The sequence below is a fragment of the Micropterus salmoides genome, unplaced genomic scaffold (assembly GCF_014851395.1).
Source record: "Micropterus salmoides isolate LMB-PRFRI ecotype aquatic unplaced genomic scaffold, ASM1485139v1 Ms_hic_scaffold_3, whole genome shotgun sequence".
Classification (NCBI taxonomy): Eukaryota; Metazoa; Chordata; class Actinopteri; order Centrarchiformes; family Centrarchidae; genus Micropterus; species Micropterus salmoides.
Genome location: NW_024042261.1, coordinates 24,863,167 through 24,877,738, shown reverse-complemented (window position 1 = coordinate 24,877,738; position 14,572 = coordinate 24,863,167). Strand labels below are relative to the sequence as shown.

At 40.7% G+C, this 14,572-nt stretch overlaps 2 protein-coding genes across 2 annotated transcripts; both read right to left on the bottom strand.

The window, feature by feature from the left end:
• Positions 1 to 191: 191 nt before the first annotated feature.
• On the bottom strand, positions 192 to 2,905 carry six9 (SIX homeobox 9). Its single transcript, XM_038693032.1, has 3 exons — positions 2,273 to 2,905; positions 1,154 to 1,314; positions 192 to 478 (listed from the first exon to the last, which is right to left on the bottom strand). The coding sequence occupies exons 1-3, from the start codon at positions 2,672 to 2,674 to the stop codon at positions 319 to 321; spliced, it is 723 nt and encodes a 240-aa protein (XP_038548960.1). The 5' UTR covers positions 2,675 to 2,905; the 3' UTR covers positions 192 to 318.
• A 744-nt stretch (positions 2,906 to 3,649) lies between these two features.
• On the bottom strand, positions 3,650 to 11,041 carry six5 (SIX homeobox 5). Its single transcript, XM_038693030.1, has 3 exons — positions 10,296 to 11,041; positions 7,182 to 8,674; positions 3,650 to 6,236 (listed from the first exon to the last, which is right to left on the bottom strand). The coding sequence occupies exons 1-3, from the start codon at positions 10,979 to 10,981 to the stop codon at positions 5,569 to 5,571; spliced, it is 2,847 nt and encodes a 948-aa protein (XP_038548958.1). The 5' UTR covers positions 10,982 to 11,041; the 3' UTR covers positions 3,650 to 5,568.
• Positions 11,042 to 14,572: the final 3,531 nt, after the last annotated feature.

Below are 14,572 nucleotides of genomic sequence, written 5' to 3'. Positions count from 1 at the left end.
TAAATGTTTTAATACCATGTGGGAATATTGTATTTAAGGATGAGTGAGAGACCCTCCAAAGTGTGGACATCACCCCAGGACATTTGTGAACTGGTATGTTGAATTTAATAGGGGGCCTATAATGCTTGTATGGTGTTCTGAATATATTTAAGCTCTCTGGTTTAAGTCCCCTGGTAATATCTGCATAGTCATTTTTCGTAAAGTATTTGTTTTATTGACAACAGAAAATACAGAGTACAATACAAAGAGTAAGTAAATAGTTCATATAATTAAAAAAGCAACCATGTAGCAGAAGAAACAAATTAAACATTTGAAGACTCAAATGAAGCATCCAGACATGTGACAGAGAGGAGGTGGTGGATGAGAGAGCGGTGGAGGGCAGTGGTACTGGGGATGTGGGCTGCCTGGCGGTGAAACGTCATTGTCAGAAGAAGGGTATGTGTTTTGTGAGGTTCCTCCAGAGTAAGCGGTGTGGAAACTGAATGAAGAGATGAGGAGCATCATAAAAATGCGGCGAGTATCATGTCCAACATCAGTGTAGTATCATGTGTTAATTTAACCACAAGGGGGTGATGTTGTTGTACAATTAATAACTGACAAATTTTGTGTGCAACACAAAGTTAAAGATTTGAGAGATGGAATGTTAGAATTAGTTATTATAAGTTTACTACAATGGTTATTTCTGTATTAATATTAGTATTTCCATTGGGTCACCGGAAAGTGAAGAGAAGTTATCCGTAGACAAACCAAACGTTTGCTTGATTGTAACGTCTGATTATCAGGTCTGATTCAGCCGTCATATTACTCCGCGGTCAACAAAACCGTTGGGGTTTTATCGTTTTTTTTTATCCGTTTAATATAAGCTTCATGCATTGTATCAAAATCTGTCACTCTTTGAATTACTCTTTCTTTTTATATGAAGATGAATTTATAAATTATGAACTATAATTAAGACATTTTGTTTATGGTGTGAGACTCAACGGTTACTTTTAGATTGGTCCCCGTGTATCCATCCGCTTCCTAACTTCACTAGCTTGTAAATTACTTTACCCTGTCAAAATGTTTGTATAATAACTTGCTGTTGGTACGTAGGAGACAAGTAAATCATTAAAATGAGACAATTCCCCAGAGAGCGACCTGCTGCATCACTGACCCGGTAGCGTCCGTGCTTCGGTCCCTCTGCCTGCGGTTCTTGAACCAGTTGCTGACCTGTGTTGTTGTCAGGCCGGTGGCTGCCGCGAGCTCCCGCTTCTCCCGGGTAGACGGATAAGGTTTAAGGTGGTAACACTCCCGGAGTATGCTCCGCGATTTTTCCTGTTAGAAAGTTGAATAAATAACGTCAAATCTGAGCGTTGTTAAAACACAAATACATACCAAGAAATAGCTCTACAAATACCAGTGTAATCGAGTGCAGCTGCATTTGAAGTTTAGCCAAAGGAGTTTTAGCCAATGTATCACTAAAACTGAAATATCTTTGTACATAGGCCTATGTAAATAGGTGTTGCCATTTAACATTTATTGAAGATGAATTGTTCTTTTGTAATGGTGGCCAAAGCCCTTAAAGCAAATGTGATTCACTTTTGACAGTTTCTACCATTATAACTTTCCCAATGGTGGAAAAAGTAGTCCTATCAGATGCTTACATAAAGTAAAAATAATAACAGTGTGATAATATTCCATTTGAAGTAAATGTCCTGCATTTAAAACTTTACCAAAGTGAAATTACAAAATTACTACCAGCAAAATATACTTTAATTATCAGTAGTAAGTAGTTACCAAATGGCTCCTTTTAAGATCATTTTATTTATGTATTTATTTATTATTCATGTAGGTCTACTTGTATCATAAGTATGGTTGGTGTGGAGCACAGTTTACCTACTTTATATAGGCCTACTTTTGAGTGTGTTAGTCTATAACAATCATATTTTAGAGGAGGAATCTGAAAAGTAATGGAAAATGCATAGCCTAATTATAGATGTTAGAATATTATAGTAGAGTAAAAAGTGCAATATGATCCCTTGAAATGTGGTGGAGTGGAAGTATAAGATACTCAAGTATAATACAAGCAGTGTAAAACTGTACTTTAAGTATAGTACTTAAGTAAACATACTAACCTCTGGCCTTTCCATTGTGCCTGTCTGTTGGTGATACACAATCTCCTTCACTGATAGTTTCACAGCTAATCAAAATTCACAAGTCCCAATAAAAAATAACAATAAAATACCAGAAAGCTAAATAACAGTTGGGGAGCACATTTAGGATAAGATTATACCTTGAAACAGTAGCTGGTCTCCTCTCCATCCCAGATGGTGTGTGGTAGAGGGAACTTTCTCCTTATGCGATACTTCCCCACAGCTCCCAGGGGTCGGCCCCTCTGCCCCTCGGCCTCTATGTAGTGGGCTCGGAGCCAGAGCTGCTGCAGGAGCGGGTGGCTTCTTGGGGAGAAGGGGAATCCCTCCAGCAGGGAGTAGAGGTCTATGAAGCGACCCTGGTGAAAGGCCACTGCGGCTTTAGCCTTCAGCACACTCTCTAGCTCCCCGGGGCAACGAGAGGTGGAGGAGGAGATGGCAGGAGGAGGAGGAAGAGTGCGGAGGAAGCCAGCAAGTCGATCCATGTAACCGCTCTGCAGAAGGACCTCGCACACACAAGCCACCTGCTCTGCTGTGAAGATCATTGCTGTGTAAACAGGATGGTGATCCCTAAAAAAGTAGTGAGATGTAAGTTGAACCAAAGATATCTTCTAAACAACCTCTCTTAAGTTTGTACGGGAGAGAGCTGAAGCCTCTGTGGAGCACTGAGACAGAACGTGCATGTTTATCATTACTCATCATGCCCCGGCAGAATCAAATCACAGGTAACCTGAGACCATCAGGGTTATAACAACACACCAGGCATCCTCTTCTTCTTGTACAAACACTTGCATGCAAACCCTCACACACATTTTGGAGCTTTGCTTTTGTATTGGCATTCACCCAGAGAGAGAGAGAGAGAGAGAGAGAGAGAGAGAGAGAGAGAGAGAGAGAGAGAGAGAGAGAGAGAGAGAGAGAGAGAGAGAGAGAGAGAGAGAGAGAGAGAGAGAGAGAGAGAGAGAGAGAGAGAGAGAGAGAGAGAGAGAGAGAGAGAGAGAGAGAGAGAGAGAGAGAGAGAGTGGGATGGTTTTGTCGTGCAGAAAGAAAAAGCATTTGAATAAAATTTTCTTGCCAAATTGGAAGCAAAAATCCACTGGCATATAGTCTGACTGCTAACAAACACAGATGATTTTTTGTAAATGTAGTTTATTACAATATTATGTAATATAAAAAATAGAATGCATTTGAATACAAAAATGAGAAAACAAAAACTTTTGAATGACAAACAAATGATCCCTTTCAAAACTATCAAAACGTCTATCAAAATACATTATCTTTGGTTAAATCTGGAGTCATATACGTCATGAGTCAGGTATGAAAGAGTAAAAACAATTCTTAGGCTACAAACAAACAAGGGTACAAATGTGCGTAAGCCCACAGGGGCTTTAATGTCTACATACTTTGGTAAGAAATGGCTCATATAAACAACACAGACTACCATATTTTACATATAGGCACATTTCCCTTTACCCATAACAATTTAAATGTTCAGTAAAATTCAAACTTTTGATTGATTTGTCAATGCCATTTACTAATCTACCCAAAGGCCACTGGGAACATGTGACCTTAAATGTATTAATGAGGAGTGACCTATTGTACATATCACAAAATGACACAAACCTATTTGCCATAAAAAACTGATTTAATACCTGTGGTCTAAGATTGTAAAACCTCAGTTTGCACAACAATATGACCTTCCAAGTGAAAATGAATATCATTTCCTATCTGCATTTTTCCATAAGGACTCATTTTCTCTCAGTTAAAACTAGAAACCGATTGATACATGCTTTAAATACATTAAATGTACAAAAAGACAAACAACAAACACTAATAAAAACAAAACACAAAGGCCATTATTGTAGCTAAATGCGACACTGAAGTGTATTTTTGTGTACCATAATTGGCCAAAGTTTGACCGCTCCCTGTTATTAGAGCAGACGGTGATTCTTAGGTTTAAATTGAATGAGCTGTTCCTTCAATTTACGACAGATTTTAACAGGAAATCAGTATCCTGTTTTCTGATTTACCTGTTTTAGCTATTCTGTCAAGTTTGATTATTAGAGTCAGAAATTTCAGAACAGAATATGAGTCCCACCCCTGTCATAACAACACGGCAGCGCAGCGTAAACATTGTGTGAATGAAATGGTGCAAAATATACAAAAAAAAATAAAAAGAAGAGGAGATCGAGCTGTGACTATGCAATCCAAACTGTCACATTATGTTTCAATGGAGAACAGATCCAGAAATTCGGGTATTATAGCAAAAGTCCATAAAATGAATCCAAAATGTGGTTGGATACATAGCAATTGTACAAACTGTGAACATTTTTTTCTAAAACATCGAACATGTAAGCTTTAAAATAAGGCACTTATCACAGCAAACTTTTTAGTGTCGCGCTTCATTTAAAAGCTGGTTTTCTAAAAGCTTTTTCTCATCTCCCAAGTGTACTGGCTTTTCAACTCAGCCATTGTGCCACATAGTGTCCTAAACTAAACACAAACTTAACATGCATTGCATAGAATTTAAACCCTTTTATTCCTTGTGTTATATTTTTTACTAATGGAGGGCAGCATTTTCTCTTGAAACTGTAAGTAATTTAAAACAGTTTACTGATAAAATGCAACCCAGACTTTAGTAAATTGTTGCAATAAAATATCGTTTGATAGCCCTTGAAGCTATGATGTAATAATAGTTGAGGAAAACAAATTCCAAACAGTTTCACATAAAACTAAACCTCACCATATTCCTGGAGTTTGTAGAAGAATTATATTGAGGCTGTGAACAAGAAGAAGAAAACCAACATCCTGAATCTTGGTGTTCTGGACAGGCAGCTATTTCTAGATGTCTTTGCCAGATAGTCTGGTGTATAGTTACTGTGCTGGATCCACAACAGACTACTTCTCTTGCCAGCAAAAAGAACCCAGACATCTTTTCCATGTACAGTTAAACTTGGTCTGCAGTGCACAAAACTGCAAAGAAGAGCTAAGGGAATAGGCAAAGCCAAGACGTCTTGCATAATATAGTCTTTCTTTTTGAACACCAGAACTTGTAAGTAGGCCAAGCAGACTAATCTGTGTTAGTTCTTCTGTCTGGATCTGATAAAACAGGTAAGGCACGTACGGATTTTAGCAAAAAATACAAAAAACAAACTCTGAAACACATAATTCTTAGGCGAAACCCAGAGAAAATTTGTGATGTCGAACCAGCAGAGGTGAACATCACATATAATCCTGCCCACCCATGTGAAATAGAGCTGCAAAAAGTGCCAGCTAAGACCATGATGTCCTAAACATATTGTGAAATACATTTGGGTCTTGACAACATGGAAAACTTTTAGATCACTAAAAAACAAACAAACAGCAGAGTCTGTAACCTACTGTATGCTTCATCGCTTTTGTTTTTAGAGACATGGGGTTGCCAACCAGCAACGTAAACAGACTATATGCCCAGCTCGTCCTCCACAGGGACAGACTGGAGCTGAGTCAGAATCTTGGAGTCCCCATCCATCTCCTCTGGATTCCCCAGTGCTGAGTTGGCTTCCACGTCCTGTTCTGATGAGGGGCTCCCCAGAAGCAGCGACTCTCCTCCAGGTAGGCCTAACAAAGCTGGGTCGACGGGTAGGTCCCCCTTGCTGCGGACATCAAACAGAGTTAGACTAGCCGAAGTGGAGAGGGGCACAGGGCTCCAGGCTGGGTGGGACAAATGGGAGCTGGGTGTCACTCCGCTGTACATGGGGCTGAGGGTAAGCATACTTTCTGGAGTAAGAGTGTTTGGCGTTGTGGGGGTGACTGAATGGTCCAGCGAATGAGGTGAGGGGACAGCAGGTGTCCCAGTCTCTGGTGCACAGTATGGTGGAGACGAGTTGATGAAGCTTAGGGGAGATGATGTGTGGCCAATGGGGGTTGGGCCGGAGTTGGTTAAAGGCTGCGAGGCTACAAGAGTGGTGGAGGGGGTGAGGAGGGGACTCACTCCATTAGCAGAGATGGGTGAAGCCTCGTGGACTGGTTTCATGGGCAAACTGGTGAGTTGAATGCCTGCTGGGATGGTCAGAATCAGCTTGCCTTGCTGGACACTCAGGTAGGGGCTTCCACCGAGGAGAAGGTTACCTACAGCGGTGATAAATGATAAATTGACAACAATCAAGACTGTGTGACAACGTTCAAACAAGAGGCACACCAGTTTGAGATGTAGCACCATTACCAGCACCACTACAGCTCTGTACTGCTCATACGTTGAGGCAGCAAGTTAATTACAGTCCAGTACTTCCAATGATGTGTTTTACACAATAAACATTTGCTGTAAGGAAAAAATGTCAATGCTTTGTCGATTCCTGTTCTTTCCCTTAACTTTCTACAGTTACAGATGCTCTTTTGTTTTGTGTCAGAACATGTTTTCAGTTTTTTGAGGCGTTGTTTCTTGGGTGTGCTTAATGAATACTTAATGAATAAAACAGCCTACAGTATTGATAAACATATCTGACGAACAGTCATGAAAATATTTGAAAGCTGAAACAATAAAACATTAATTGTCAACTATTTTGATCATCAATTTATTGTTACAGTATTTTTTAAGGAAAAATGCTAAATATTGACTCTGCATCAGCTAATCCATGTAATGAAGTACTTAGACTACGTAGATTGGCTTTCAAACAAATAAACAGTTGCCATATACTGATCGTTAAGTGCATAAACAAGCTATTATGAAGTATTATTTTCATTGTCGATTTGTCTCGATTAGTCCCTTAGTCTATATAATATCAGAATATTGTGAAAAATGCCTATAATACAGTCCTTTTTTAGATGCCCAAGTATGTCTTCAAATTGTTTGTTGTATCTGAACAGTAGTTCAAATCCTAAAGATATTCGGTTGATTAAGATATATTACAAATAAAAACATAAACTCCTCACATTTGAGAGGCTAGAAGCGGTGAAAGTTTGGCCATTTTAATTGCAATTTCTTAAAAAGCTTCATCCATTATCAGAACAGTTTAATTTTCTGTCAGTTTCAGCTCTGCTTGCTATATTTGTAAATATCTAAAAAATTCAGAGTACCTGGAGCCGCAGAGGGCAGCTGTATGATCCCAGTGTTGAGGAGCTGCACACCAGGGGCCATGCTGTTTGGGGGACCCACCGTCTGAATGGGCCTCAACTGATTTATCCTGAGAGGACACTGTGCGATCCCTGCAGCTGCAGGAGCTGAAGTCAGGATCTGCAAGGGCACTCCAGCAGAGGGGATGGAGAGAGACGGACTGGCGGGCACGACTTGGGGGAAAGAGATGCTGGAAGACGTTTGGATGGAGGAGACCGGGACCAGCTGAGGCATGGAGAGGGGGACTAACTGTGCTGGTGTGGCTCCTTTGGCCTGGGGGACTGGGACTACTTGTGTCGGGGAAGAGATGGAAATAACCTGTGGGACCTGGATATTGCTGGCCGTGGAGTTTGTAGTTTGGTCCCCCAGTTGGTGTGCCGTTCGCTGTGGGAACTGATGGTTGTTAAGCTGGGAGATGGAGACTATGGTTGTGGCACCTTCAGGCAGAGTTGTTGAGGCATCTTGCTGGTGCTGTGCCAGTCTGTTGCCTGTGTTCACGGTCTGGCTTTGGAACAGAGGAGCTGGCGAGGTGAGGGGGGATACTGGGACCAACTGAGGGCACTGGGACACCTGGGCTCCTGAAGAGTGCTGGACCAGCTGGGATACTGGGATACCCTGGATGGAAGGCACAACCTGGGGCAGAGAAAAGACCTGAGGCGTGGAGGAAACCACAGGGCTACAAGGGTTTAACTGGGAGCCGGCAGTGGCAAAGACAACATACTCTCCTTGCTGACTGGAAAGAGACACGGCAGAACTGGTGAGTACCATGCCTGCAGACGACATAGAGGGCGGGAGGGTGAGGGGCTCCTGGTGTTGGGTGTTTTGTGATAAGACTAGTGAGGGGAGACTGGTTGGGGAGGACAGAGTTGGTGAGGAAGGGGATAAAGATGAAGAAGAGGAAGACACGGTCTGGATGCTGCCCTCTGAATCAGGGACACTGATGAAATCCATTGCATTGCCGCTGTCTGTCTTGTTTTGCAGAGGAGGAGAGATGATGGGTGGAGGGTTTGAGACTGCTGTGGTGTTAGTGCTAAGAACAACTGCTGGAAGACTGCTTGGCTTGGCCTCCATGGCTGAAACTTCCTGTTCTGCCAAAGAAACTGCTTGCTGCTGGTGCAGACTAGGTTTGCTTATTACCTGAGCCCCGTTCAGTATCAAGGGAGAGTTGGTTGCAACAGGACTCAGCGTGACTGTCTGGCAATCGCCCAGGCTTAGCCCGTTAATTATGACACCAGCACCAGTACTGGAGATCAGGGAGTTTCCATTAAGAAGTAATGACTGAGAGGCGGCGAGGAAGCCGCCGGAACCGTTAAGGATGAGCTGGCCTCCTGTGCTACATGGGACAGCAGAGAGGGAGATGATGGATGCTGTGGAGCCAACAGTCTCCTCTGGTTTGTCAGGGGTGTCGTCCATGGGGCTCGCTTCGTCCTCTGTGCTGTGGTTCCCATCAGACTCACTGGAATGGGGGAAAAAAAATCAATGGGTCAATTGAACACTTGTAAACACAAGCTACTTATTATCCCCCTTTGTTATTTTCTAATCCCTTTAAACTCTTTTAGCTTGTGACAGGTGGTGGAAGAGTTTTATTTTTGCCCTGTGTTTTGCAAAGCTGTACAATAAAAATGTTTTGAGGTCAACTTTGCACAGACGGTAGCACAGCAGTATGCACTGTTAGACAGGATATGTTTGAGATTTTATATATATATATATATATATATATATATATATATATATATATATATATATATATATATATATATATATAAAAAAAACACACATACACACGTTGTTTTGCAGTAATAACCAAATACTTAATACGTAGAAAGTTTCAGCATTAACTTTACGCTCCTTAACAAATGTTTAACAGATTTTTCTATGAAAAACCTGATATTTTGTCTCACCACCACACGTACATAGCTGAAGTGTATCTCAGAAGGACATTTAAAGTTATTGTACATTTCTTTTTTTAGAAAAACAGTGATATGCAGACAAACCATATCCTCCCTAAATATTGTTTAAATGTCACTATTTATTGACTTTGTAGTATCTGTCAAAAATTGTCTTTTAGCCAAAGCTGATACATTTGCACTGTTTACAAACATGTCCTGTATCTGGTGATTAGATAAATAAATAAAGACATTTTATTAGGCTTAAAAACTGGGGAAATGCACTAAAGATAAAAAGTTTGCACATTTAAATTCAAATTAGTGATTAAAGTTTTCTTGTAGTTTGCCCACCCTGTGTGTGGAATCGCTTTCTCTGTGGTTAACTTGTGATATGCTATTATTATTAATCCTTGTCCGATCATCTGGATCAATATAAAAGCATCTGTGTGCAGACAGTAAGCTGGATCAGATTCCTAGAAACCCCTAATGAATGAATGAATCTGTTTCATGAATCCCCTTTAATGTGTGCAGCCTGGTCGACCACATCGACTGTCTGCCAGACCACCAGAAACCTTTAAGTCTGATAAGAAAAGTCTGCTGTATTCTGTCTTATCTCCTCACAATGTGCCTCCTCCCCCAGCTTGGTGACATAGTGGCTGTAAAACTCTGAGACTTCAGCCTGTGTGAAAGCAGTTTAAGTGGGCTTTTTTTCCTGTTTACTCTCCAACCTTCCCTAGTTTTAACCTCAGTCACCCTGCAGGCCCTAGGCAGCAGTGCAGGGTTTCAGGAAACTTGAGCCATTGTGGGGGCCTGGATCTCACATTTCATAACAAAGCAACATGCTCCTGGTCTCAGACCTGTGTGTGGCTTTACAGCTGTCAAAAAAAGTCTCCTCCTCTGTCCATCTTCTCACTTGATGCAATGTTTTCTGATGTTATTTTTTGTTACTTTGAAGTGTAATGTGTGATGTCCACACTCGTTCTATGCTGGCCTGTGTAGGCCTGCAGGTCTTTGTTTACCTTTGGGGTTTGGTCTGGTAGTTCTAGTGACTATTCTGAGTTATCTCTGGTGTCATAAAACAAGCCGCTCTAAAATAAACAAAGGAAAGTTCAAGATAGCTGTCGCCTAGATTGCCTATCTCCAACACTAGATAAATGCAGTAAGTTTGTTCCCAGTGTTGCTTGGTCTTGCCTTTTGCTGTGGGTCCCGGACGGGGTCCTGTCCCTCTGCCTGCGGTTCTTGAACCAGTTGCTGACCTGTGTGAGGGACAGTCCGGTGACTTTGGCCAGGTTTTTCTTCTCGTCCGGTGTAGGGTACCTGTTGCTCTTATAGCACTCTTTCAGTGCATTTCGGGACTTCTCTTTGAAGCAGTACACGGTCTCCTCTCCGTCCCAGATGGTTTTGGGCAGGGGGAACTTCTTCCTGAGCCGGTACTTGTCCACTGCGCCCAGGCTGCGGCCCCGGGACCTCTCCGCCTCCTTGTAGCGGGCTTTCAGGTACAGGTCCTGCAGGAACCCATGGTTAGACGGGTGGAAGTCGTGGCTCTCCAGGATGGCGTACAGCTCCTTGAATTCGTCCCGGTGGAAAGCCACCAGTGCCTGGGCCTTCAGTAGGATCTCGTTGCCACGTAGCAGCTCGGACGAAGGAGGTATGGTGGATAGAAATCTCCACAGGCGATCCACATTGCCCGCCTGCAGAAGGGCCTCGCAGAGACATGCTACTTGGTCAGTGGAAAAACTCAGTGCCGACTTTTGGAAACTTTGGAGTAATTGTTCCGAATCTTGCAACTGATCTTCCTCTTTTTTGGGCTCCGTTGCCTTTGGCTCCTCTGGGCTGTTCTCAGATTGTTCTGTAGACTCCAAAGACAAGGAAGCCATTTTCACTTTAACTTTTTTTTTCCTCCAGTAGTTCCTCCTCCTCCTCCCTCCCTCTACAGCGCAGCACTCTCTCCCACTCTCCGCCAGTCGACCAAACCATGAATGTGCCTGCAAGCTAGCAGCGGTCACACCCCTTTTCTGACCTAACGTACAGTCTTTGTTACTTAATGCCCTGTAGGCAAACCTTCACATGTTAGAATATTACTCATGCATACACAAAATTGTGTTTCCTTTTATATAGTGTAATCAACAGTTATTATAATTTCTGCTCCACTAGATGGCTGCTCTACCTTGTTGGCCTACCCAGGATTTAATCAGAAGTTTGTAGAGCAGCTTTCTCCTATTTGGGCACAACACAGTTACACTTACTTACAGCTTAATGATCTTGTCTCCCAGGAAGAGTTAAAAGCTCTAATAAAAAAAATGTGTAACCAAAGTAGGCAATTGCTATTCCTAAAATGTATTTTGCATTTTGTTGGCTATCTGTTGTCCTTTGTCTGTTTCAATGTGCTCCATTTTATATTATTTGTAACTCTGTAAGGATGAACATCATCTAGGACACGTCTCCCCATGAAATAGAGATTTGAATCTCAAGGGACTTCTTGGTCAAATGAAGGTGAAATACATTTAAAAATGTTCTTCTCAGTAGCACCTCAGATTTGTTTTTGGATAAAACCTGTCCCATGGCAATAATATGACATTTCTGACTAAAGTAGATGATGGAACACTTTGACATCCACAACTTAAGTACAAGTGTCAATATTTTAATGTTCATATACTCCACTACAAGTAAATGTCCTGCATTCATGATTTTACTTAAGTAAACCTACACAAGTCTTTGTAACAAAATGTACCTAAAGAAAGTAGAGCGGAACCGATTAGTCTATTAAGCTATAACCACTTAATAATTTCATGTCACTTCTCAAGCTAAAATGCCAATCTTTCCCTGGTTTCACCACTTTTTAAATGTGAGAATTTTCTGTTTATCTCATCATTATCATGATAGTAAATTGAATATCTAGTCAGTGAAATAATCTGCAGATTAATTAATTATTATTATTTATTTTTTTTAATTGCAGTCCTAAATAATAGTATTAATTAGAGTTATATCATTGTATAATTACTGATGCATTAATGTTACTACTAGGTGGCATTTTAATGTTGTAGCTGGTGGAGGTGGAGCTATAGCTACTTTATATACTGTTTAGTTTAATCTAAAACAGTACATTATATTTCTACACTGATGTGTTTTGTATGTAAAATCTTAATCTTCAAAGTCACAAGTATATACATCAGATGAATAAAATTACACTTTCCTCCACTGGTCACTGTTCAGTGGGCTCATTATGCAAGTAATCACAGTAAAGGGATGCAAACAACAATTAGCCTACTTTCATCATTGATCAATCTGCTGATTATACTCCTGATTAATGGATCTATTGTTTTTTATAGGCCTATATATTTATACATAAGAAACATTTTTTAGAAATACATCTCAGAGCTCAAGGTGACATATTAAAATTGTCAGACCACTAAGATGTTCAGCTAATTCACACGCAGAAAAACAGTAAATATTGGCACTTTGTAAGCTGGAACCAATGATTATTTTGGCATTTAAGTTAATCAATTAATTGACTAACTGTTTCAATTCGACAACAGTGCTCATATCTAAGCTCATATATACTGATGAAACCGATTTTCCGATTTGTGGCAGTAGTGACTTTGTGATAATCTTATCCTACTTTTATTTATTTTTAAAAGCACCCCTAAGGGATTCAACATGCAGCCAGACAGACATATCCGTTGTGATTAAATATTGGTTATTTTCAATGGGAAATGTCTAGATCCCTGTAAAATACATGCAACTGTTCAGAAAGTGCCATCTGACAGCTCCTGTTCATCCAATGGCATGTAAATAAGTGTTGGTGTGTCTTAAACAGTTAATTTAAACTGAGAAAATTGTCCAAATTTCATATCATGCGCTAGTGTTAATCTTACACCTGTGAAGACAGAATGTAATGTAAGGCTACATGCGTTCAGGTAAGACTTGTTGGCATCCCAGTTTTCCAACCGGCGGCTTCCCAATGCAAATACTGACAGTGCAAACACACACAATTTAGTCAACACGAACATAGCAGGAATAATTTGCATGTGTGACATGCTTTTAGTTTAGATTTTTTCAACAGATCACACTTGTTAAAAGAAGAAAACATCAATTTAGACACTTTTAGTGTGTCAATGCACGTGGCAGCATCTCTGCATTGAATATATGAAACCAAAACACTTTCTGTATATCAGGTAAAGGTCTCAGGACAAGTTCAGAAAATAAATCACTTTTGTTATTATAATAAAAAACTGAAAGCTTACATTTGTATGTAGGCCTACAGGTCTTAACCTGGACCTCAGATATTAGTAAGAAACTTTGTGTCAGACACAGAAATGAACATGTTCTTTATGATATGATAAGATCTGAGTGTGACCTGCAGATGAGGTGTGAACGAGGCCTGGCAGGCTTGCAGACTTTCACCTCCATCAACAACCATAGGAATGCAAATCTTCCTTGTGGGAATGTGGGCTTGTCTTAGCCCCCCTCTGGGGTTAGGTTGTAGCTCAGGCCACTTTCTTTGATCTTCTCTTTTTTGCCCATACATGCTGTAGTTTGTTATCTGTGCTGGAGAAATACTTTGGTTCACTGTATCATGTCCATGATTGGGCAGGGAGTTTGTTTCCTAATAGGCCTATCTAAAATGTTCTATCAATCTGCAGACATTTTTCAGGGAATTTACAAATGATCCTCACAAAATATGCTGAAATATGATTTCATATTTATAACACACAATAGCCTATAGACCTACTTTATTCTGTATATTAATGTCATGTGCAAAATAATATGTTATTGTACAGATTTACTCATCAGACTGAGTGGAAGCCTAAACTATAAAGGACCTTTGTTTGAATTGGACCCAAACATGGTGGCATTTCTTTATGGCTGAAGATCAAGCTGCCTGTCAGGTCAAACCATAGGCTCAAACGACCTGTAGAAACATGCAATACAGGTCTATATTTTCTTATTACAGAGTCGCTTAGTTCCAAAGAATAACAATAAATGGCTGGCTGAATTCATCATGTTAAAATCAAAGATCGCATTCACTCCTGTCTGATGATTGGTTTTCGATCGTGTCAATCTACTGGAGATTGGGCGGTGCGGCGGAAACTTTCACATCGTATCGTAACAGTATTGGTTGAACTTATTAGCTCCCTGGTGTGATTGGTGTTTTCTAGTCTGCGGGCTGACCGAACGTTCCAGAGCTGGGCGGAGCGGAAGTTGGTGCTATGATGTTGTGACGCAGCCACACATGATGATACAAAGACCAACCGGTAGTTTTTCACATAGTTTTTAAAACACCATCAGAGTAAACTTCGAATAATCAGTGATGGTGGAAACTAAATTAAGCACTGAATTAAATCGAAGGAATTATGTTGAAATGTGTTCTGTTATTGTTCCGTTTCGATGGTTTCTCTAAAATCGAAAATGGCGACATCTGCTGGCCAAACGGTTGTTATTGCTTTTGTATGGATGGAATCAGAGAC